The 26,194-nt window shown below is 40.2% G+C and overlaps 1 protein-coding gene across 1 annotated transcript in view; it reads right to left on the bottom strand.

Annotated features, from left to right (window-relative positions):
* Positions 1–3,605: 3,605 nt before the first annotated feature.
* Positions 3,606–26,194, bottom strand: part of ARHGAP6 (Rho GTPase activating protein 6) — a 423,350-nt gene continuing 400,761 nt past the window's right edge. The window contains exons 10-13 of the mRNA XM_016211638.2: positions 21,225–21,322; positions 9,930–10,201; positions 6,987–7,067; positions 3,606–4,303 (exon numbers count right to left, since the gene is read on the bottom strand). Coding sequence (XP_016067124.2) covers positions 3,606–4,303; positions 6,987–7,067; positions 9,930–10,201; positions 21,225–21,322 — 1,149 coding nt within the window. The remainder of the gene's footprint in view (positions 4,304–6,986; positions 7,068–9,929; positions 10,202–21,224; positions 21,323–26,194) is intronic.

The raw sequence follows: 26,194 nt of genomic DNA, 5'->3' as shown, positions 1-26,194 counted from the left end.
GCAGAATCCTAGCTCTGCCACCTCCTAGCTGTGCAACCTTGGACTACTCATTTGATGCCACTCTGAGTCCTTTGTGCCCTCTGGAAAATGAGGATAGCCCTGGGGCTCTTGTTAATAAACCCAGGATGTCCCAGGCATACTGGGAGGAGATGGTCTCTCTAGGCTGATGTTGACCGAATTGAATTTAGAGAATCTTCTGACCCTTCCGTGACCCCCTGGGGCCTTCAGTTGGGGTTGGGGCTGCATGTCCCTTGGTGAACTGCAGGCCAAGCCAGGCCAGGGGTCCATACCCCAGAGACCACTGTCTGCAGTTCAACATCTCCACGGCGCCGTCAGCCGCCTTGATTGCGCCGAAGAATTCCAACCTTTAATGGAATTTTCCTTTGGTTTGTGTTTTTTCTCTTGAACATTTGCTGCTGATTTAGTCCTGCTTTAAAATTCTGTCCAGTCAAGATGTTGTCCTGTTTTCATCTCTGTGTGACTCTTCTTTAGTCATTTCCTTTCTTCTCAGTTCGCTTATCAGACGACATACACCACAGGCCTGGACTTTGTTCTGACATCTCCTTCTACTTAATCCCCGCGCTGTTTCTCTGCCAAGCAGATGTGTATTAAAATGTGCATAAGAAAAGAAGCAAGCTGGGCTTATTTAGAAATTTCCTCAATTTGCAAAAACTCCATTGGTATAAGAGTTTTTTCTATAAAAAACCACAACAAACGTATGTTAATAGCTACTTAGATGGATCAAGACAAATTCATACTTGGCCGTTTTTGCCCTCATCATTCTGGCCCCATTGCCAGAGACACAAAGCCGTGGTTGAGGGCGCGTGGATGCAGAGGCAGCCGCAGCACGGCGCAGCTGTCCTCTTGCTGCTCGGACCTCTTTGCTCACAGGAATGAGGGACTTGAACAGCCTATGAAATGGTTTGTCCAACCTGGAAGAGTTGGCGTTTATTTTTTTTTTGTAAAGTATATAACTTACAAGGTGTTAGAAATGAGTTCAGTTTTCATTCAGGTCCTTGGGTCTTGTGTGTATGCTTTCAAACAGCTTATTTTTCATGGGATAAAGGCATCTAAGAAACTAGCTTTCACTTACTAAGCTAAAGATAATGGCCGCCCGGCCGGGCGTGGCTCAGCGGTTGAGCGTCGACCTAGGATCCAGGCGATCCCGGTTCGATTCCCGGTCAGGGCACAGGCCCGGGTTGCGGGCTCGATCCCCAGTGGGGGGCGTGCAGGAGGCAGCCGGTCAATGACTCTCTCATCATTGATGTTTCTATCTCTCGCTCCCTCTGCTTTCCTCTCTTTGAAATCAATAAAGATAATATATATATATATTTTAAAAGATATGGCCATTGGGCTTATCTATACAAAGAGAAAGGGAGAGTAAATATTGTTCATTACACACACACACACATGCACGCACGCAGACACACAATTATTGAAAAAATATTCTGAGCCCTGTTTTCTGGACTGGCTATTTTAGATCTGTCTAGTAACAGATGAATATACCTTTTGTTACCTTTTATGACACAGACATCAACCTCAGTGCCATTTGGTCTCGAGGTTTTAAAAAATAGGACTGTTAGGACAAGAACCTGGTGGGATGAAGGTCCCATATATCATGCGTCCAGTCCAGAATGGAGGGAAAGAATTGACCAGATCATGGTCAAATTCAAAGCCAAGAAAACGCGGGTTCAGCAGGAGTAGGATGAGAGTAGGTGGCACAGGAAAGCAACCTGTGACTCCTAATCAAGCAGTGCTTGCTCTGGGTCTTGTTTACAACTTTTGGCTGCCTGTGGGCAGCCAGGAAGAACAGGAGGCCAGCAGGCAAATTCTTTCCACATCCCAGACAGTGGAGGAAGTGCTGGACCCAATGGCAGAGCCTGAAGATTTCCCAATCATTCCCCCAATAGGAAAATTAGATACTACTTCTAGGCTTCATTATTTTGGCCCTGAAGCAAATTAAGCATCTAAGGCCTATAGGCAGGTGTAATTTACGGGGATTGTGTTGGGAAATACCTGTCCAGAAGGTAAGAAACCTGAGTTCCTGTCCTGTAGCAAACCACTTCCTCACTGACAATTCCGTTTCAGTTTGAGTGACAATCAGCGTTTGCTTGAAACAAATAAAGTTCTAAGTAGATCAGTGTCATTGGGTTGATATCCTCAAGCCATCGTACTTTTTACTAGCTCCTTAGCTGTATATGCATCGTGTTGCCATTTTTTCATTACACTTGGACTTGTGGATAGTGGGGTGTATGTATGGAATGGGATGTGAGTTCATTCATTTAACACCAAAGAACAAAGCCTTCACTTAACTTTTTATTCATCATAGCACAAGATAGAATTTTAAGAAACACCGCTTACTTAAAATGTCATTGCCAACATGAAAATTAAGAATAGCATGTTTTATAAAAAAAAAATTTTCTATGATACACTTTCCCTTATGAAGTGAAAAAAAATCTCATAAAACACTGAAGCGAATCGCCACCTGCTGGTCAAAAATAGTTTTACAGTTGAAAAACTTCAAGACTGAAGTATGGTAGAAACATTTTACAATACACACAATTACAAGAAAACATTTCCTCAGCCTTTGGTACAATGTAAATACAAAGCTGTAGTCTTTTTTCCAATATGATTTACTGTCAAAGCACTTCATATAACTTGGTTAATACTGATTATGGGGCAAAAGAAAAAACCATGTTCTCTAATTTGAATACTCTATTTAGATTCTTAATCACTTTATAGTTGGATTCCAGTTTGTAGTTTTGAAAAATACATAAAAGTTACACATTATAAATATATATTATATGTGGTCTATATAAAATTTAATTCAACCTAAAATGGGACAGCTTCTTAATTATTCTTTTTTTGTTAGGCACGGCCTTTCTCCTGTTTGATTAACTGAATCCTTTCTAAACAGATTCTAAAAATATATTCCATTACATATCAAATTTAATATTCTCCTTAAAACATATTCCATATGAAAAAGCATTCAGTGACTATTTTTTTTGTATCTCACTACTATACAAAAATATGGCTTCTCATATTCTCTTTTGTTTTGTTAGTGTTTTTCTTAGGCATTGAAGGAAGGGCTGTCCCTCTTAAAAAGCCATGGCAAAAGCACAGAAACCCGCTTGTGCATATTCTAGAACATTCTATAGAATCTCCTTGCTTAGTATAAGTGAAGTGATTTAAAAAAAAATCATTTTGTTTTCTGTGAATATATCATATACGATTATCACACATAATCTGTTACAGAATATACAATAGTCAAAACTGAAGACACATAAATACAATTAAGCTACACCAAAGCAAGGGTTTTATCTTAGAGCCAATGTGAGTAGTTTTTATATTGGAGACTGCCATCCCTTTATATTTTTGTACTTTCCTAATGCTGGCTATGCAAGAGTCTTATTATAATGGTGAGGGTACTAGTGCTCTATATCTTTAAGTGAACTGGGCTTCTCGTGTTATTTTTTAAAAGTGGAAAAGAAGAAAAGTAAGTAAGTGTCCAATTGTCCAATGCCAACTCTCACTCCGTAGGGACCTTCCCCTGAGGGTGAAAGAAGGCTGTTGGGACGCGGTGAGGGCTCAAGCTGGGTGTGGGCTCATACCAGTGTTTCCGGGAGGGCATCGGGGTTGTCGGCGGACAAGAGCTCCCAAATTTGCCACCGCTCTCTCTGCCAGTCGAGCCAGTTGGGCTCGCCCACGGCCTTACTGTTCTGGTCGCTGGCGGGACTGGGGCAGGCACTGCTCAGTTTTTGCTGGGCAGCCTGATGTTCTTGCTCGGCTGCTTGGCTTCCCTCTTCCAATGCTGGTCCTGAGCCTTCCTCCGACCTCTGCCGCCTCCACAGCAGCGGCTCCGCTGGCTGGTGGGCCGAGGCTGAAGCTTGCTTCCCTGCGCCTGGGTAAGGAGGGGGCGGCCTGCTGTCATGCCTCGCGCCCTCTCGAGGTCTCTGGTGCAGAGGCCGGGCTCGGCTCTGCAGCCAGGCCACATCCAGCTCGCTCTCGGTGAGGTCTTCTGCGCTGCTCAGAGTCAAATACTGCTCCGACCTTGGCGTGGTCAGCTCCGATCTCCTGCTGCCGCCCTGGATATGGGGCGTGCTGCAGACCCGGGACACGGGAGGGTGGGCCCGGCACTCTGTGATGGTGGCTGTGGTCTGAGTCCTCCGAATGACCTGCATCCCACTGTCCAGTTCTGTGGGGCTGCCCGGCCACCGAGGCCAATTTGAGGACAGGTTCCCTTGAGAAAGGGAACATGGCCCCGGTCGGAGGGAGCTGCTTTCAAAAATGTCTCCATAGGAACCTGGAAGCCGGAGAGAGGGCGAGAAATGGAATTAGTTTACAGAATCTGGGTTGAGACGTCCTGTTATTTCCTTCCCTCTGCCAGCTTTGAAAATTGAAAAAGCACAGGACACTCTGAGGTGCCGCTTCCGAGTGAAAGACATGCCAAACACTTCTTGATTATTGACACAATTCCTGTAGCAGCTCCAAATACGGATGCCCAGATTCTGACAGGTTAGCCAGCAAATGAGACTAAACAGTCCTTGTCACTAATTGATGTTGCAGGGAGGGCCCCCTCGACCTGGCTATGAACACTTCTCTGTTCCGTTCCTGTTCAGTGCAATTTGCAATCCAGAGGAGACACAAATTATGAGGTTTTCATGTTTCCACTGTGTCAATAAAAGCTGTAGGAATAAATGAATTGAATCTGAAGCACTCATTTGGTGCCAGAAGATGATGAAGACAGCAGCCACTGTGTAACGCTACCACCACTGCTGTGGGAAAGCCTGGCTCGGTGATATGAGCCATTTCCAGGCATGGTCTAATTATAAAAACAAATTGTAGTCTTCCTTGCTTGCTCTCTCCCCTCAACTGCTAGCCCAGAATGGAGAGACTCTGGGAGACTCTGAAGCCTCTGAGGATGGAGGAACCACCGGCCATATGGAATCTGAGCCCATGCAGGCTTCAGACATGACCACATGGAGCAGAGCACCCCCACTCCTCCTCACCCTGCATAACACACATTGGACTGTGATGTGAGGGAGAAATCAGCAGATTAAGCCACTGCTGTTTAGGACTGGTTATTACAGCAGTTAGTCTTCTGGAACCGCTTCAACTTGCTTCAGGAAACTGATGGGAGAGCCAAACAGTGTATTTCCCAAGCAAATGAGTTCTTGGGGCCTGTGTCCCCAGGCTGCCTTTTCTCTATGGATCTTCCCTGAGCTCTCATGGCTTAAAAAGGAGGCAGGAAAAAAGCAACAAGATCATTTTAGGGGGAGATGGGTAGATGAACATTTCGACAGGGACAGCTCAGAGTTGAAACAGCAAAAGAAAAATAGAGCAGAACATTTCAGAGGAGTTGATCCTTGGGAGAAAAGGCAGTAAAGAACTTCATAGGATACAATTAGATGTAGCTAGAGAGTGGCTCAGAACTAAAGTCAGCTGCATTAGAAATTATTAAATTAAAAATGCGCTGTGTTTTAAAATGTAATGTGGAGGTGTTATAAAACAATGAGAATGGCACTCTATATATATTTGGAACAATAAAGTAAAACAGTTTACATACTTCATGCTATATATCAACATATACTTCAGATGGATTAAAGAATTAAAGTTAAAAGAATGAAATACTGTGAAAGTGAAAAGCATATAGATGACTATCCGATGCTTAAGTAGAGATTAATAAAAAGAGGTACTGATAGACTTAATTATGTGAAACCTAAAAACATTCCAGATATCCAAAGTGGGGAAAAAAATGCAAGGCATAATATTCGTGGCAAACAATATGGACAAAAGGTTAACATCTTTATTATAGGAAGAGTTCATAAGAATCAATTTTAAAAACATTAGCACACATAAATAGCCAATGACATAAATGATAATTCAATGGGGGGGGGGGATTCAGTTAATTAATAGAAAAACTGAAAAATGCTGATGAGAAAGAAATGAAAATGAAAATAACACAATGGACTACTACTCAGCCATAAGAAGGGTGAAATACTGCCATTTGCAACAACATGAATGGATCCTGAGAGTACCTTGTTGAGCAAAGTAAGTCAGATTGAAAAGGACAAGAACCATATGATCTCACATGTGGGATATAAAACTGAAAGCAACAAATGACCAAACAAACTCATAGACACAGACAACAGTATGGTGGTTACCACAGGGGAAGAGGGGTGGGGGGAGGGCCAAGAGGGTAAAGGGGGTGAAATATATGGCGACAGAGGGACTTTGAGTGGTGAGCACACAATGCAATATACGGGTGATGTGTTATAGAATTATATACTTGAAACTTACATAGTGTTATTAACCAGTGTCACCCCAATACATTTTTTTAAAACAATACAATTTTGTTTGTTAAATTAGCAAAAATGCTGATAAGATTAAAGAGACACAGACAGTGCGGGGAAATACTGCCGCCACCTGCAGCTTACAGAGAACAAGCTCTTGGACCCTACAGGGAACATTAAGTGACTACACCTCTCGAATCTCGGAAAGGTTCATCACTTTTGACCCACTTGCCTAGTCTGGATTTATAACTTGCTTTCCAAAATTCTGTGGCCCTAATAATAATTTAAAATGCAAAAATGTACATAAAAGGGGTTCCTGACAGCATAATTTATTACAACAAAAATGGAAACAACCCAGTTGTCCAAGCATTGGGTGGTAAACGATGAGTGTGTACTCAGAAGTCCAATGTGGCACTGACTAATACTAATGGAGAACAGCTGGAAAATGGACGTAGTTGTGCAGACAGAATGAGTTTAGCCATGTTTAAAAACTCTTGCAAAGGAAATGAAATATAGTCACACATAAACTTATTTTGGTGGAAAGGCTAAGTAAGCATAACTATATCATTTCCCCCCTATTCTCAGCATTTTCCAAATAATTTTGACAAGCATGTAATATATGATAAGGCAAAAATTACATAAAATTAATTTTAAAAGGAAATGCAATGAACACTTTAAAAAATAATAGTTCACCTGTCATTCCTGGGTCTTTAGATCCACTTTTTAAAGTTGAATGCCAGGTTCCCCAGATATTAAAAGGTTCCTCTGATGTATCTAGGAAAAAATGTATTAAAAAGGTATGTAATTCACAATGAAAACTGAGGAGCAAAAATCAATACACAGATATTTTTATAACATCTCTTCTTGCAAAGTACTGTATTTGAGATTGTGATGGATACAAAACAGAATATGAGGCAGACTTTCCTTTCATGAGGCTTATTCCACTTGGGATTTACCAAAAGGCTCTTTCTATATTCTGGTGGTGGTAGACAGAAGGGCCCCCCAAAGAAGAACATGAAAGGATGTTATACTCAGAAGAGACTTTGCAGGTGTGATTACGTTATGGATCTTGAGATGAGGGGATGATCCTGGATTATTTGGGTGGGCCCAATGTCATCACAAGGGTCCTTATAAAAGGGACGCAGGAGAGAAGATGACACGTTGATGATTTTAAAGATGGAGGAAGGGGTCATGAGCCAAAGAATGCAGGCAGCCTTTAGAAGCTAGAAAAGGCAAGGAAACAGATTGTTCTCTAGAGCCTCCAGAAGGAAGACAACCCTATTGATCTATTGTAGGCTTCTGACGTCCAAAAATATAAGATAATAAATTTGTGTATAGTTTTAAACGGTTAAGTTTGTGGTCATTCATTGTAGCAGTGATAGGAAAGGATATAATGGTGAAGAGTGGCAAGAGCTCCAACCACATTAACATAGAGATAGAGGAACAACAGTTATAGTTCCCATATCCAGTACTACCCTCAGGAATACTCCGCTACTGGCATCAACAGATTCATTCCTACATGTATTATTCATACATCCCCTTAGTGTGTCCATAAATATTTACCGAGTAAGGTGCTATTTAGGTGTCCTCACCATCTCATTTAATCCTCACTACAATCCTGTGATCATAATGACTATATCTAGAAGCAAATGGGCTCTTCCCTATGTTCAGCAGTTCATATGTATTCTCTCACTTAATCCCAAGGAGTTGCCCCTGAGTCCATTTCACAGATGAGGCAAGTAGTGAAAGGAGTGGGTAAGAAGTGCACACAGGGTTATGTAGAAGGTATTATTGAGTGGTTATTACATGCCAAGTTCTCTGTTAAGGACTTTACATGGATTAGCTAATTAAGTCCCATGAATTAACACTGCTATCCCTCTTGGTTTCATAGGAAGAGCAAATGGGACTCCAAAAAGCTCTATCACTCACTTAAGGTGCTGCAGGTTGACAGTAGCAGAGATTATCCACTCCAAACCTAGTGCTCTTGTCATTGGATGCCAACACTGTTTGCTTCTAGTTCCCTAGGGGTGAAGTTATTTCCAGGGAGAAAGTTATAGATTAGACGGGGTTTCTCCACCTTGGCACTAGTGACACTGCGGTGGATCATACTTTGTTGTGGCGCTGTCCTGTGCACTGTGGGATACTGAGCAACAACCCAGCCTCTACCCACTAGATGCCAGTATCAACCTCTTCCCAAGTGTGACAATGAAAAATGCCTCCAGACATTATGACAAAATTGAGAACCATGGTGTCAGAGTTTGCCAAGATATTAAATGGATGAAAAGAGATGATACATGCCTAAGTCCATCTGCTAATAAGTTAGATCCCATGTGTATCTTAGCCTACTTGCTAAAAAACTGTGAAGCAAAGACACTGACCCTGGGAGGAAAGAATCAAGGTTTCCTGGTGAGAATTTGTCAAATAATATCACCTTGAATCTGTGTTTAGAAACCCAAATATGCCACGCCTCTCATAACAGCAAAGTTCTCTTCTGATAGCCCTTTGTGTTGTTACTGCAGAGAATATTACATATAGAAGACCTGCCACTAATAAAAAAAGAGCAAAAATTAGAGATCAACCATATACATCAGAGAGGGAATAGTTAAAAATCCATGATACATCTATTTAATGGAAATATATAGGGGCTACAAAAAATGTTAGCCAAATGAAAAATGCTAATAGAGTTTTAAGTAAAATAAGCTTACTTTAAAAGTAGCTGTACTATAAAAACAAATTATGTAAAAATTATGTGTAAAAACTGTTATGTATGCATATGAACAAAAACTAGGAAAATAAAGTTTCACATTTAAAAAATAAATTTAATGCTTGATGGGAGCATGGGTTACTGCTTTCATCAGTTTTTAAAATTATTTTTGACATGAATATTTGTAAAATAAAATAAAGATGCTATGATTTAAAAACACACACACACACACAGTCCTTTCAGAGTGGCTCTTTGGATTAAATTATACATTTAAGATAAAGTAGCAAAAATGTGTACTGTGTCTTCCAATTATTACTTGAAGAGTATCCTGCTGAGTTCTGACCCTGAGGAATTACTCTGTAGAGGGAAAAAACAACCAAGCATCCAGTGGTCAAATAAATGTGGGAAAAGCTGCAAACCACACTCTCCCTCCCACCGCAGAAATTCAATGGTGACCATTAGCACTCTTAAGAGTTTGAGAAATTGTACAATAGACACCATTAACTTGGTTAACCCAGCAGTTCCCAAATGTATTTGACCATGAAACCCTTATTTTGCCTAAAAATGTTAATCTCCCTGGAGACTAACATTATGTTCTTCCTGGAACACGATGTCTTGTTATACAGTAGGTTCAGCCTGTTCTCTTTACAAAAGTAACAGCAGTAATTGGATAACATCTTAGACTTAGCAAATATGCACCCAAACTCTAGGACACACAAAGTTCCTGGGATGCTGGAAGGAAAAGAGTCAGCTGGGAATATGGGTCCCTCTCTGGGCATGAGACCGCTTCCCAGAGCCTCGGAGACAGCGGCTGCGCTCGCCACGCCCTCTTCCCAGGGCCTCAGTAAAGGCCAACTGAGCTCCGGAACGGGAACCGGGAAGGGAGGCAGAGGGTCCTCGGGCGCGCGCCGTCCGCAGTCAGTCCCGGTTACCTTTTCCAAGCCGTGGTCCAGGAGAACTCTCCCTTGACTTCAGTGATGGCAAGTGGCCCCCCAGCGCGTACTGCTCTTGTCCTCGGCACGGCGGCTCGGGGCCCCCCGGGGCCGGGCCGGGCTCTTGCATAGCCAGCAGGGAGCGCTCGGACAGCACGGGGGAGTTGTTGTCGTAAGGGGAGAGGTCTCCGCTGGAGGCCTTGTTGGAATCTGTGGACGAATGCCTTCCTCCCACCGAAAAGGAAACTTCTGACCGCAGCATGTCAGGGCTTCTGGCACAAGGAGACAATTACAAGTGTGTGAGTGTGCTAACAATTAGCGACCGAATTAAAAAATGTGACCGTTACACAAATGACAGGAGGAGAATGCATGAGCACAGGGCTGAAACAAACAAAAAAAGACCTTTAGAGCAGTGTCCCCAAACTTTTAAATCAATATGGTGAAAGCATTTCCATGAAATTGCCAGCAGAGGACAGTAAAACTCAACAGATCCTACTAGAAATGTCAAGGTGAAGGGAGGGGAAGGATGAAGGCGATGGATCCCTGTCTGCTCCAATGGGCCTTGCTGCAATGCCTGGATTAAAGCTTTCATTTCCAAGTTAAAGTCTGAACGCCCATGGAAGGTTGCTAAAAACTATGAAAAGGGTAAAAAAATTTAAAATGTCAGAAAGAAACAAAGCTTTTGTCAAAGAGAAAAGATGATTCTGTTTGGGGCAAGAAGAACAAAATGTACTCATTGGATAATTTTAAAAGGGACTGACATCCTGTTGGAAATATGATTTGAAGAAAGGCTTTACAAAGACAGAAATGTCTGAAAAGAGAACTGAGTCATGGACAAACTGTGCAAAAAGAAAAAAGGTCACCACTGGGCACCGATTATAAAAAAAACCCAAAAGGCTAAAATGTCATTATTTTGATCAACCAACCATATTCATGACTATATGTACGGAAGTGTGTGCTCCAGAATACAGGCAAATCAGAAAATTATGCATATTTGATTAAAATAATAAGCGTGACATTTAGACATAGGCTGAACTTGGCCAAATTATTCAGGACCTTTAAGACATTTAATTTAACAAGAAGTAACTTGGGATTCACATTTGATATCTTTAAAATATAGCATTTCACTTACTAAAAGTACATGTAGCAACCATCAATGATCCTGAATTTAAGAGATCCATTTAATTAAATATTCATATTTTTAAATGAATCTTTTATCTTATTAAAGTAATAGCAACCAATTGATTAAATTGATTGTGGTGAATATTTTGATATTATAGTGATTCTTTCTGGCCAGGGGATACCATTAAGTCAAATGAGATTCTAGTCACTATATCATCCCTGACTGTTGATGGAGAAGTGGCCCAGATCTTAGTTTTAAGGACTTATTGTTTGTGGTATCGACTGAAATATGTACTTACTGTAGGGCTAAAGCCCCTGAGGCTATTTGGAAAAGTTTACCTCAGATTTTACACAATCCAGTATATATGAGCATATGTTTTGTGTGTGTATATATATGTACCTTTGCAGCTGTAAAACAAATAAAGTCTGATGCTCACTATCTCTTAAGTAAGGAAAAATTGGTAGATAACTTTTACTTTCCTCAATATTCTGAATTTAAAATAATACAGATGAAACTATGATTGAAACTTTACGCAAAGTTTATTATGGCTTTATGGACAATTTTTCTTAGTGTAATGATGATGATGATGCTACTGGCAGGAATAGTTTCAAGTATAAAATGGCTGAAAAGATAAATATATGACCATAACTAGTGCCCATTGCATTTAACTACATCTAAAGTGATTCTACAAGGCACTAGTTCTTTTTACAAATTGATATAAAACATACTAATTAGCATATCCATTATGTTTTATATATGCACGAATTATCACAGCAACAAAAATAACGGTGAAAATGTGAATGGAATGGGAGAATGAGAATGTCGGGAGCGTGAAAAGACTGTTCGAAGTCTTACCTGTCAACACCTGTTTTTTCTACCTTCCTCAAAATAGTGGCCCTGACAACATCTTGAAGGGAAATGATGACAGATTAAAAATTCCAGATCCTGCTTCTGTTTTCCCACACACCCCTACTTCTCTTTACTAGCCTTTGCTTGCTTTTGTTTTAATTTTTCAAAACAAATCCTTTGTGACCTTAAAGAAGGTAAACACCTGCCTGAGTAATCCTTTCCTAACCAAATGGTTTTGAGCATGCAACATGGAGGAAGGGTGCTTGCAGGGGATCTTGCTTCTTCTTGGTTTCCAGCAGGGGTTAGTGTGCAGGAGAAAAGCATCTCTGCATGTGACATGTGTTGCTGGTCACTGAGACAGCCAGGGGTTTGAGCACTTTTGCTGAGGGAACATCTTATCCACATGGAATAAATAAGTCCTTTCCTTGCCTCCTCTTTAAACAATTTATGGGAAAGAGCCAGAGGACAGCCATGAAGATGATTTTCCAGAAACTTTAGGCCTCCAATGAATGAAGAAAAACTAAAAGGTACTTACTACTTTTTCTGGAAAGTGGGGAAGCAAACTATTTATCCTCTAAATCTAATCAAAGTGAAAAGCGTCTCCCTAATTCTAGTGGAGAGAACACAAAACAACTGAGCACTTGTGTGTTATCATGGGCTTGGCTCTGGGTAAGGAAACTTGATTATGAAAATGAACAACATTGAATGTGTTAAACTGGTAGCTACATGGAGCTCAGCTCAGAATCAGGGTTCTATGTTCTGACCAGGGCTAGAAATTATATTACTGGACTAATTTCAGTTGTTTTCCTTGTTTAGTTAACATTTTTCTAGTCATTAGTGAAAACATCTTGTCTCCTCAACAAGAATCAGTCATGGTGTTATATCAATAATAGTGGGTACATAAAGCCTTATTTTATGGGATGTTTTAAAGAGTCACGTCAATTCATTAGCCAAAACAAAATAACTATCAGAGCTACAAATACCTTTTTGGCTCCTCACATTGGGAGGAAAGCTTTGGAAATCTCATATTTTAGCTCATGGAGACCCCCCTAGTTCTGTCTCCTGTCTTGCTCATCTGTCTTACAAAATGTACAGAAGAAAATACATTCAACAAAACACTCTTAAGTCGCAGATTCAGGCAACAGTTACGTGCATAAAGAAACATACCCTATGGGAGAAGTTTCTCTGAAGTCTCAGTACTAGGGACATTTGGGTTTCAACCAAGCAAGTAGGCTATTTAACCCTTTGGAACCATGCATCATGTAATAATAATGTCTCTTTCTTTGCAGTGGGTACTAAAAGGCTCCAAGGAATTGGGGCTCCACTCGAGTTGGTGTATTGGAGCTTCCGGTATACCTCTGTGTGTTTCACACCCCAGCTGCATCTCTTCTTCTCATTCTTCCCGTTGTTTTCCTGTCTCCAGTTTCTCAAGTTACTTACCACAATATTGTTCTACTTTACATATTTTTTCAAGCTGTTGAATAAATTGTTTTTGGACTGACATTCAGAAAGGGAAATCACACCTACATTAATTGTTGGGGGGACTGAAAGGGCAGTATGATTCATGAGAACATTTAGTTTGGTTAAAATAAAACAAGAATGATAATAACAATAACAAAAGTAATGGAAACTGCCACACTCTTTCTTCCTCCATTTTCATGGTTATGATGGGATCTTATCAAGCAGGGGTGAGAGAGGAAGAGGTGGAGCCACTGTCACTTTCCTCTGTTCTTTGGGCTGACTCTGCAAAATCTCACTCGGTGGTTCTGCCTCAGCAGCAGCCACCTCACCTGGGAACTTGTTGGAAACGCAAATTCTCAAGCTCCATTCTGGATCTACTGACAGGACTGGCTATAATATATGGGGCCCAGTGAACAATGAACATGCAGGGCCCCAAGTTAAAAAATTAAGAATTTCAAGATGGTGACAGCAGGTCATTAAGCCAAGCGCGGGCTGCTGCTGAGTGTGCGGCCCTGTGCGCCTGCACAGGCTGCAGCCCATGAAGCTGCCTTCGCCTGCTGAAAGGGAATCTCTGGGTACAGGGCTAGCAAACTGCATTCACAAAGCCCTCCAGGCAATTTTGATGCATGGGAAGCATGAGAACCTCTGATACCCAACCTACCTTTCATTCCTCAAGCCACACATGAGACAGTAGGCTACGGATCTAAGTCAAATCAGGAGAGAAACCACAAATAATGGCCCAACTTTCCATACTGGCTTACGGTGGGGGTAAATGTTGTGGCCTAGACCTTGACATGGCTGGGGTCACAGCCGAGCAAAGGAGGGAGCGTGTGCCCATACCAGTGAGCTCCAGTCAGCAAGGTCCAGATGACTGAATGGAGTTTAGTTACTGATCAGAACATGATAAGGTGAGAGGGGGACAGGAAAGGCCAATTTGCCTTTTTCTGCTGTTCTGGTTCATTCTCCTATGTCAAGCCATTAAAGTGACCACAACTGAGGTCAGCAAGGTAGTAGCCAAGTTTGCCTAAGAACCCATAATCCAAGACTTGTCTTTCCACATGAGAGCCCACTAATTAATAACTATTTTATTCACTACTCAGGATTCTCACTACAACATAGGCAGTTCAGAGTTTTAAGAAATTTTAGTGTAATTTCATTGAGTTTTAAAGCACATAGTGGCCCCTTTTTATATGTCTTGGAATTTAATGGATTTGAGGTTGGGAATGTGGTAGGTAGGTTGCCAGTTGACGTGGGTTTGCTTCCATGAATGGATGGATTCCTCGAGACCTGAAAACCCCAGGACCATCCACAGCATGCATGGCTAGTCTCAGCTAATCAAATAAGCATGAGATGGACATGGAGAGTGAATCACTTTCTCACCCTTGGCTGGTCCTTCCATGTCAGGGTCTAAACACGCTGGCAGGGCACTGTGGACAGGCCTGCACTGCAGCCGGAAACACTGTAGGTAAATGGAAAACTCCGGTTCAATCACCGGATGTGGCCAGCCCAGCTCCTTGCTGAGCTACCCCAGTGAGAAACATCCTTGGAGATTTCAAACTTGCATTGGCTTCATTCTTGGCTCAGTGGTTCAACTGATAAAGCTCAGTCTGTTGGAACTCCAAGCACATAACCATCTCAGACACTATTAATTGTACTGGGAAAGGAATCCACTGCCACAGCAGCTCTGGATTTATGGGGGATTTTCACATTAATCATACTCAGTTCTGCAAGTCATCCCTTATGCAGAATCCTAGGGCCAAAGGCATCCTACCAAAGAGAAGCTGACATGGATCCAAACTCCCTCCCAGGACATGAAACTAGCACCCTGGACATTAGAACTTGCCCACTGCTTTGGTGAAATTTCTCCCCTCATTTCTAGCTCATATTAATTCCCTCCTAATAGTCCTGGCATATGGAGGCATTTATGACAGGTGAAGAGAAAACAATGCTAACTTTATCCCTTTTATTTCCAGTATACTTGATAAAGTCTTCCAACTAATATCTTGCTAGTTTACAAAAAAGCTGTGAATCACAGTAAAGGTGCTGGAAGAATGGTGATGTGATAAATGCTCCCTCCATCTTGAATTGTCTTTCTATAGGAGGTACATTTATACTTTTTGGAACTTTTCTTTATGGAATTCTCTGTTCCATATACATTTTTCCTATAATTGTCTGGCTAAAAAATCTCCTTGGAGTGAAGTGTGTGTATGTGGTTAATGTTTCACAGTTTCCAATGAATGAAACAAAATGACAGTTGATGTCACCAGCTACTGCCAGTCAATAGGATTCCTTGCTATTATACGATACTGGTAAAGTCTAATTTCTTATCTCTGAAAATTTCCTGAGAACTGTTTTGATTTTTACAAATCCCGATAAAAGGAAAACAGAAATTATAGTCCATCTTTTAACACCCCATGGTTTTGTGGAAGAAGACTTTCTTAATGACAATCATTGAAAGATTAAAATAAATATTTGATAATTTAAATGTGATGCCTTCAAATTATGAGAAAGCCTAATGTTCCTCCATCAGGAAGAAGATAGAGTTATTATTCAACAGGAGGAACATCCAACTCAACAAAACAATTCTTTTCCAGTTCTGAAATTTTATCCTTTGAGCCAACTATGGGTCTTCATCCATGGTCCTGATTGGCCGGTCACTGGTTTTACTATTTTGGGAGCAATTTCAATAAAAACTTTGTGAAGGCCACTAACAGAATTAAATACAGTGAAATGTAGAAATTAGAGAGATTTGGTTCATCCATAATCAGTCTTCTGCCCAAATGTAGTTCAATTTGTTTTTTTTTTTTTTATTTTGTTTGCATAATACAGTAGGGAAAATGCTCTACTCAGCCCTGTATACCATATAGGTATCTATGGTTTTATTTAATTCTTTAATGATTTATTTTTCCCAGAACATTAAAGCCGTTGAAAAATTGAAAAGTAGGTGTATTACAACTTACAACATTATATTAAGTTTAAAAGCTTTATTTATGCCCAAACAGAATTTTATTATTATTTTAATTTGGTTAACTTAATTAAAAATTGTTTAAGACTGGCGCTTGGCCCAGAAAAATTGTCAAACAGAGCAGTCCTCTCAGTTGAAAATACGATAAACGAAGAAATATATTTGTAGAACATTGATGACTTGCTTTCACTTAAGCCAGGGGCACCTTTTGCTTCAGGCTCCAGTATAGCTTGGCCTGACACTCGTCTTTTAAAATGTTTTGATATTTTGTTCATAATAGATTTTTGGTATTAATTTTGATTTAAAAAATATTATATTTCAATATTGTTTATTTTGATGAGTTTTTTAGCATACCCTTAAATTTTGCACCTAGGTGAGTGCCTGCCTCCCTTTGCTCACCCTGGTCCCAGCGCTGATATGGCACCTTTGTTCTGTTGCAAATACCTGCATTCAATGTACCTTGTCCTCTTTGATTTACCTTCCATTACCATTCCTTATTTCCTTACATCCCTAAATCAAAGGAGAGGGGTTTATTTTAAGTATCTTTGAAGAAAATAGCAAATCATTCTAATAAATATACCAGACAAGCAATTTGAAAACCTAAAGTATTGCATTGTTGGTAATATAAATCTCTTCTTCTCTCCCTTTGGCATTCTGTTTTGGTTAAAGCCAAAAATGTAAGTAAACAAGCAGAAGAAAAAAAAAATAACGAATCCTTTTTCTACTGTTGCATAAAGAAGAGAAAAATTCACACCAAAACAAAACATTAACTTCCCAAGTATCACTAAATGTTTGAACTTTCAAGAAAGAAGTTATAATAAATACATTCTTTTTCTTGGTTCTACACTCTTGAAAAGTTACTTTTCCACGCCAAATAAAACCTTGTGCAGTTTCCATGTGGGGCACAGGAATCTGAGGCCTTTTTTAGGTATATGTGAACTGATGGCAAAGAACAGATGCTTCTGGAAAAACAACAACGAAGGGCCGGGAGAGAACAACGAGGGAGACTGCGCATCACTGCGCTGAGGCCGTCATTTTAGAAGCCGCTGTTGCTTCCCACTGTCGTATTCTCACACATCCTTTCAATTCTTACCTTTTAGAGCTTAGCTCTCCAACTTTTAGCTGAGTTTTTTCTACACAAAGCCTTCGAAACAAGATTCTAACCATTCTCATTATGCCAGGACTTGACCAGGCCCTCTTCCCTCATCACCTGCAAATGTGCAATCACCTCCAGTCCCTTCTGAAATCTACCTGGCCTAGTGTGAGCAGGTTGTGGCCCCACTTCAGTGCCTTTTTACCCTCACCCCTCTCTCTGTTCCAGAGCCAGCACCATCATCCTGATGCCAATTGGATCAGGCGTGTGCAGGCGGGCTGCCTTTACACACTGCGCTACTTAACGTGGATGGAGTCTCTCTTGTGCCATATTACCTGCATAGGTTGCTATCTCCTGGGGAGCAAGGTAAAACTGAGTGATGCTTAAGTCTTTGGTAAGTAGTTGTAAATGAATGTAATGGTGAAATTTGAAGTAACATGATAGTAATCATTAGCATTCATAAAAAAATATATACTATTCTAATAGCACAAATCTATAAAGTTTTTATAGTTTATAGATGAGGAAGCTGAGACAGTGAGAGATGAATTTATTTATCTAAGACCACATAGCTAATAGCAGTAAAACTAAAATTTGAACTCAGGCGATCTGACTCTGGATCCAGAGCTTGTAAACAGCGTGTTACACTGTACAGGGGTGTGCTATTGATCAATAATTGACATACCAATGTAGCAAGCACCATCTGGCAGTTGGAGTACTATAATTTGTCACAACTATAATTTATCATTATCATGGATTTATGGTATAGAACATTGGTTCCCTTCCTTTGTCAACACAAAGACCCCTTTTTAATGTCAAAAATCACCCACTGGGATAATAAATATGTAGTATCTATTGTGGTGGATCTAAGCCTGAGATTCTTACACCTGACTGCTCAGTAGAATCACATGGGGAGCTTTTAAAAATCCTAATGTCCAGACTGTACCCCAAAACAAATGAGTGAGCATATCTAGGGGTGGTGGCCAGGCATAGCTGCTCTTTAAGCTCCCCAGGTGATTCATATTGGGCAGGCAAGTCTGAGAACCGATGCCCTAGCACATATCCTTTCGCACTCTGTGACATCCTTAATCACACACCTCCTATTATTTTTACCCTTGTAGGCCTCCAACAAGTTTGCAAGCTCTTAAAGTCAAGAGTATGTCTTGAGCCCGGCCAGCGTGGCTCAGCAGTTGAGCATCGACCTATGATCCTGGAGATCCTGGTTCAATTCCCCGTCAGGGCACATGCTGCATTACGGGCTCAATCCCCAGTAGGGGCGTGCAGGAGGCAGCGGATCAATGATTCTCATGGTTGATATTTCTGTCTCTCTCTCCCTCTCCCTTCCTCTCTTTGAAATCATATTGTAGATGCACCTTGACTTAAAAAAAAGAAGATGCCTTGATATACGAAGCTTTCACTCCTCAAAGTGTGGATCACAGACCAGAAGCACCACAGCATCATCTGGAGCTTGTGAGAAACGCAGACTCTCAAGTTCCCTCCCCCACACTTACTGATTCAGAAAGAGCATTCTAACGAGATCCCCCTGGTGATCTGTATGCACAATAAAGTTTGAGAAGCACGCATTTAAGGCATGAATAGATTTGAAGGATAGGATTCTCAAGCCTCAAAAGGTCATTAAAAATAAATATCTATTTATTAATTTATGCATATTTTCTTTATGATATTATCAACTTTCTGGGATGCTCCTTGGCCTATACCTAGAGGGGAAAAAACAAACACTCTCTTCTCCTACTTACTAAGTCTTCTTCAAATATTTTCTGTTTGATAATGCTAGTCTCTGACATCCACAGGGCTCCCACGAGCTCACCTCTTTTTCCTTGAGGCCCTGACACTCACTTAAGATCATGGTCTAGGGTAAGCTTGCCTAGACCTTACAATTCTTATTTTCACAGAGATAGTGAAAAGAAGAGGCAAGACAATTGTACAGCTTGGGATGGGCTTAATATGTACACTTTTTCATTTTCCTAAGAGTAAAGAATAAAAGGTTCACTTTCTGGCATTTATATGCAAAGAACATACTTGCAAAACACATACAAATAACTATTATCAACCATTCTTCAAAGTATGGTGCTTATATATTTTCAAATGCCATATAATAACAGAAAATTGGCAAGTCAAAAATAAGTGGTTTTTTAGGTGTGCTTTGTAGCTTTCCTGCAGAGTACCCATGAAATGTTATAAATGCAGCTTAATGAGGGATTCACAAATAGAAATGCCGTCATGTCTGTTTTCTTGCACAGAGGAGGGAAATAAGTGAGTTCATTAAAATTCTGGTGATGCAAGTTACACTGTGAAGAAAAGCCATTTGCTATTTTAAATTAGAACTTCCACCTTGATGACAGTTAAAACTCGAGGAAAATTTTAAGTGAACCTAATTCTCTGATATGAAAAGCAAGACCATGAAATGTCAGCCAATTTTATATAATTTGAGTATACTTTTATTCAGTTGTGGCTCTTGGTGCTTGAATCCAGGCAGAATGTCTTACTTGAACCAGAATTTGGCCTGATAATGATCAGCATAGAGATGGATTTTCAAAAGTGTACTTGAAAGGATGAGCCAATTAAAAATTCTTCCCTGCTCTGCAGGAGATGGTGTGAAGCTGAATTTAGCAGGGCTTTTAACGTAATGACCCAGGAAAGGAGGCCTGAACAATGTAGAATTCCTTTTCACCAAATTTCTCTAAAGAATATATTTTTGTATATGAAATAGTTTTAAATGAAAATTAACACATCAAATTTGGCATCAATGTAAGGGAACAATTTAACATGTGTTAATGTTTCTAAGATATTACTGAATAGGACATACCATTATTTCATATACGATTAAGAAAAAAAAAGCTATGAATTAAACTAGGACATGCCATTGACTACAAGGTGAATCTCATCCTCAGGGATGATAAAACATTGGGAAAATGTGTCTTAGAATTGTTGAAATTCGATATGTTAAAAGCACAACATAAATAATACTTTCATGAGAGGGTAACAACTTTTCCTGTCACAAATGTAAGGGTTGGTGTCATGGTGGCAACATTGCTCTTAGTAACAATGCAATATTATCCCCTTAACTGGATTTGCCAAATGCTCAGTATCCCCCATATACTCAGCTTCTGTAGCAAATGACTGCAATTAACCATAAAATCTGACTAATGCAAAAATGTAGTGCTCCTACTTTGGGGGCAAAAATGGTGGCAAACCATAGCCTACAGCATGGATTGCATTTGACTCATTGCAACCATGGGTGCATGTGGAGACCACCGTGTATTTTTATCGAAAGGATGCTAGCTATGAAGGGCAGGGGGGTCAAGAGGGTGCCTACCTCTAATTTCAAATGGGCACCTAGGCCTTGGCTGAGGCCTGTCTTGTGGTTTGGTAATGCATCATTCATGCTGGTAAATTACACATATACGATTCATGCAGGCTCAGCCTTACGGGCCCCTAAGAGCAGTTATCAGAATTCTGGAAGGAGAATCATTGATGTGCTTCATAGTCAGGCCCTTGAGCTTCTTGCCAGAGATTTGGTGCTTTTTTCCTGATAAACACAATCAAAAGGACCTCCAGGGACTCGAAAAAGGCAAAAATGAAAATGAAGAAATCCTGTAAAGCAGTTTGTAATTCAATAAGTGGACTGGTAAGACTGAAGCAGTTTCTAGCTAGGTGGACTGATCAGCTGTGCCAGTTGCCCAAATTCCACTTCAAGTCACCCTGCATGGAGTTATGTAAACCTTTCTAATTCTTTAGAAATGGAAACAGAAATCTCCAAGCAGCTTTAGAAACTGGCATACTTACGAGGATTGGGAGGCCTTTCTTCTGAGTAAATAGTCCACCACATCAGGATCGGTCTCCAGCAAGCTGATCAGCACTTCATTCTGGAGGTCCGGGGAAACCTGGAGGGGCCAAATGTTAAGGCATAAATAAAACCATTCCAGAAAGAGTCAGACCATGGCCACTGGCAACTTTATTATAGCATAAAACAGAGCCTTAGGAGTCGTCAGAGAACAGAGTGATTGGTTTGTTAAAACGAAACCTATACCACCAACCCATACAGCTAGTTTCATTATTAGGGCAAACTGGGTGATTACCAAATAGTCATATTTAATCCAAATTGTCACCCCTCTTATGACAGGAGGTACAGCCTAATCACTTGGCTGCCTGTGTTGTCCAGACTAGATTTGTCTTGGCTTTGAATAAGCAAAATATCGTAGTTAAGGGAAATGGTGTTCATAATTTATCGTCCAAATGGGGACACTTTCTAGAGTTCATACTTATATTTATGCCAAGACAATAGGCATAAATTACAATGGTCTTGGGCAGTTCTGGAACATACAATCAGTTTATTAAGAGGACAGGTCCTTGAGTCAGACAGCTTGTATTTGAGTTCTAGTTCCACTTACTAGCTGTGGCACCTTCAGCAAGGTACATAACCTTCCTACATCTGTTTCTGCATCTGTAAAATGGAGATAATAGTACACACCACAAGGAGTTGCTGTGGTGATTAAATGACTTATTATTATATGTGGAAAACTTTGAATAGTACCTGGACAATAGTAAACGCTCAAAAAATGCAGACTACTACATCTGCACAGTCATTTTATCATTCAGTGCTTGTCTTCACTCCTTTCTTGCATCCTGATCCATTAACAATTAAATTTCTCACTTCATAATTTGACAAGGCATTTGCTAGAGTTCTATAGATGAGCATCTCATGTTTCTCTAAGCCTAACCCACAGTGCGTTAGAAGATGGTCTTACTATCCTAAATCACTCATGTGGAAATGTTCCACAAGAAAAGACAACTTGGCTCTAAAGGTTTTCTATGCTGTGGATGCTGGTAGCTCAACCAAAGGAAATTCAAACTATTGAGAGAAAAATTTCAGTCTGATTCTCTCACACGGGGGCTTGGAGATAAAGCTCTTGAGAACTGCGGGGACAAGTCTTCTGAGAATAAGTGGTTGGTGGGAGAATTTGCCTGTCTCTTGCAGAACTCAATTCTTCTTGAGCTTTGAGAAGCTGGAAACAATTTTATTAATGAAAACAGGGATGAGAAAGCAACAAAACGCTTTCCTCCTTTCGTAAATTTGTTCCTCCTACTTTATCCTGAATCTTTATTAATGATGTTACCAAACCCTAGTCTCACAAACGCAAAATGTGGGTTGCATTCAGGCTTCTCTGTGTCCTTTCCTCTCCCCATTCAGAGCCAGGAGATCTATTTGATTTTATCTCCATAATGCCTGTTACTTCTTTCCTCTATCTTCCATTCCAACTGCAACGATCCAAGTTAGAGCCCTCTTTATCTCTTTGTAGTGGTCACCTGTTGGCCATTTCCAGCCTCTATTTCCCCCTTCTTGTAAGAGTTATACTTCAAGTTCCCTCTGGAGAACCAACTGTTCCCCAACCCTAAGCTCAAGGTTAAGTGTAACCTAGTTTAAGTCAGTGATCATTCCATTCCCAGATTACCATGGATGCCTGAGCAATGGACATGTGGCTCCATTAGAGACAATGAAAAGCCATGAAAGTTTCTCTGAGACTTATGAGAGAGAGGATACAGGGCCTGTAGCCATATGGGGCCTGAGGATTGTGTTGACAATTGAAAAAAACAATACCAAAAAATGGAGAGAAAGAAAAGGGGTCTCTTGACATTATTTGGTTCCTAGGTAAAGCTATGCCTAAAGACATATTTGCTTTTGTATTGTGAGCCCCCAAATTCCTTAAGCTAGTTTTATGATTTAATGGGAAAAAAGACACATCCATGATGGGTCTTTGGTACAACAACTTGCTAACCTGGGTACTATTTCCTACAACACATGCAACAAATTTTTTCTCTGTATGGTTGTTGGAATGCTCTGATCAAGTCACTCACTTGCTCAAAAACCCTTTATCCCTATAGCTGAAGTCCTCCAACTTGCTTGCTCATCTCAATCTGTATTTCCTATTTTCTCCAGTAGCAGTCATCCTCATACACCCTCTACTTTAGCACCACTGTGCTTCCCACTCTGGCCTTTTCCCATTCTTTCCTTTAATTCAATACGTCAATGTTTGGTGAATGCTTACTGAATGTCCAGCACTGGAAGCTGGGATTCAGCTACAAACCAAACAGACAAGAATCTTTATCTCCTAGAAGCTGACAACAATAAGGGAAGCCTGGCATTAAACAAACAAACAAACAAACCACAACCTGGATCACATGGAAAAAAACAAAGCTAAGAAAGGCCAATGGAGAATGCTGGGGAAGGGGTGCAATTTAAATAGTAGAGTCAGACCACAGAGAAACTGACATTTTAGCATAGAACTGAAGTTGATGAAGGAATTGCAGAAAATCATTCTAAGCAGAAGGAAGAAAAAATAAGATCTTTAGTCAGGAGCAGCAAGGAGGCTAGTGAGGTTGTGACAGTGAGAGTAAGGAGGCAAGGCCAGATGTTGTAGAGTCTTATGGATCTGATAAGGACTCCTGCTCTCAATCTAAGTGGGTGGAGAGCCACTGGAGGTTTCGGGCAGAGGGCTAACATGAACTGTCGTCATCGAGCCTGCTCAGTTGACAGTAGGTGGCGGGGAAGCAGGAGGGGAAGCAGATAGGGGCTGTTGATACATCTAGAAGAGAGATCCAGAGTGTTGCACTAGGACGGGGAGCTGATGAGACATGTTTGGATCCTGGAGAGAGTAAAGATAGAGATGACAGCATTAGCTAATTTGTGGGTGGAGAGAGAAAAAGAGGAAGAAGGAGCAGGAGAAGGAAAAGAAGAAAGAACGACTTGAACGCTTGGAGGGTAGGCACCTGCAAGGGTGGGGTGGCCATTGACTGGTGTAGAGACTTGGAGGAGGAAGCGGCTGGGGGCAAGACAGGAGTGTGGCTTTGTATGGTAAGGGGGAGAGGGGGAGAGGCCTGTAAGACACCCGAATGAAGGAGAGACCTAGTAAGCAACTGAGAATAAGGATCTGGGGTTTAGGGGAAGGGATGGGCTAGACATAGAAATTTGGGAGACACACATAGATGGCATTTAAAGTTCTGCGACCAAATGCAATGGCCTGGAGATGAGAATGAAAGAAGAAAAGGGACAGGACTTTTAGGTCAAGGCTGAGAGTCTCTTCTCTTACTTTATGGAATAAATTAAATAAAAAAGACTGATAATTTTTACTGTAAATTTTTCAAATAACATGACCCAACAAATATGCATGATTATATCAATTTTTCAAAAAGTAATACCTAAATGATGAAAATAAGAAGAGAGAGTACTCATTTTTTGAAAAAATGAACAACAAAGCAAAAAATAATAGAGGCCAAAAATATATATCCTGAACTCTCTTTAAAAGAAAATAACATGAGCAAATTATAAAAAAAAATGTGCATTTTTATCCAGTTAATTTAATTTTAAAATTTCTATGCTTAGACATGTAATAAAAATGTTTGCTCCAAGCACCAATCCATTCCCACCAAAAAATAAACAATTAGTATGCATGTCCTGAGTGGTAGTATCACAATATTCATTCTTTGAGAGTATATGGTGTGTGTAATAATTAACTTGGATACATAATAAGAATAGGTACAAGAAGTATCATTATTTAGAAAATAACTTTCCATAAACTTTGTTCTCTAATTCACAATTTTCACACATTCAACTAGGCCTGATTCCCAACCAATTATAATTAATGAGATCTGTTTTATGTAGTATACATGACTTTTACTTGGTAACTAATACAAATAGGGTCAGTGCTATACATCTATCTGTAGTTTGTTTTTAAAAGACCCATGATACCATTTTGGCTTAGAGACACTCTTTACAAATAAATAAAAAAAGACATAGTTAAAAAATGTAAACCCATGTACTGCAGGAAGGGTAGGTAATATTTTCCTATTATTATGTAAGACTGATTACAGTGAACATAATCCATTTTAAAATTAATTTATTTATATCTCACATTGTTACAAAATGATTTAAAGCAGCTTCAAAAATTAATCTGGCCCTGGCCACGTGGCTCAGTCGGCTGGAGCATCATCCTGTACACCAAAAGGTTGTGGGTTTGATCTCTAGTCAGGGAGCATGTGGGAGGCAACCGATCAGTGTTTCTTACATTGATGTTTCTCTCTCTCTCCCTGCCTCTCTCTCTAAAATCAATAAAAAATTGTTCAATAAAGGAATGGTTCAGAAAATTGGGGCCAGTGGGAGAATGAGGATAGAGAATTTGAAATGATACCTGGAGCTGACTTAGCATTCATACAACAGTATCCAATGCTGTTTTCCCCATGCCTCCTCTAATATTTGTACATAATTGCACATTTCATTTCCTCTTATTTAATAAAGATTTCAAATTAATGGCTCAGTTAAATTGGATGAGCATTCATTTTCTATTAATTTAGATACTTAATAGAGAAACAAAAGTCAAGGGAATGAATTGTTAGGAAACAGGAGCTTACAGTAAGTAAGAAATATCCAAGCAGATTGTTCCCATTTGCGTTCCTTTTCGGGAATTAAGGTGTTGATGAAAAAGTATCTGACTAAGAGTTGATAGCCCCTGAGGTCCAATTTGGCTCCGTTGCTTATAATTAATGTAAACTTGGACACATGACCCCTCTTCTGTGGGATTCTGTTTCAGCACCTGAAAATCCAGACATATCTTACCTATCCTTTATGGAGGTGTTACGGGGATGAAAAGGGCTAACAGATTTGCAAGTACCTTACCAACTGCAAAGAGGTTTAGAGTAAAATATTTCATTAGGAATAGACAAAATAATAAATTAAGCAAAAGAAAAAATAAAAGCAGATA

The sequence above is a fragment of the Miniopterus natalensis genome, chromosome X, assembly GCF_054644295.1.
Source record: "Miniopterus natalensis isolate mMinNat1 chromosome X, mMinNat1.hap1, whole genome shotgun sequence".
NCBI lineage: Eukaryota > Metazoa > Chordata > Mammalia > Chiroptera > Miniopteridae > Miniopterus > Miniopterus natalensis.
The sequence above is the reverse complement of the archived record's forward strand: the minus strand, read 5'-3'. Positions and strand labels throughout refer to the sequence as shown.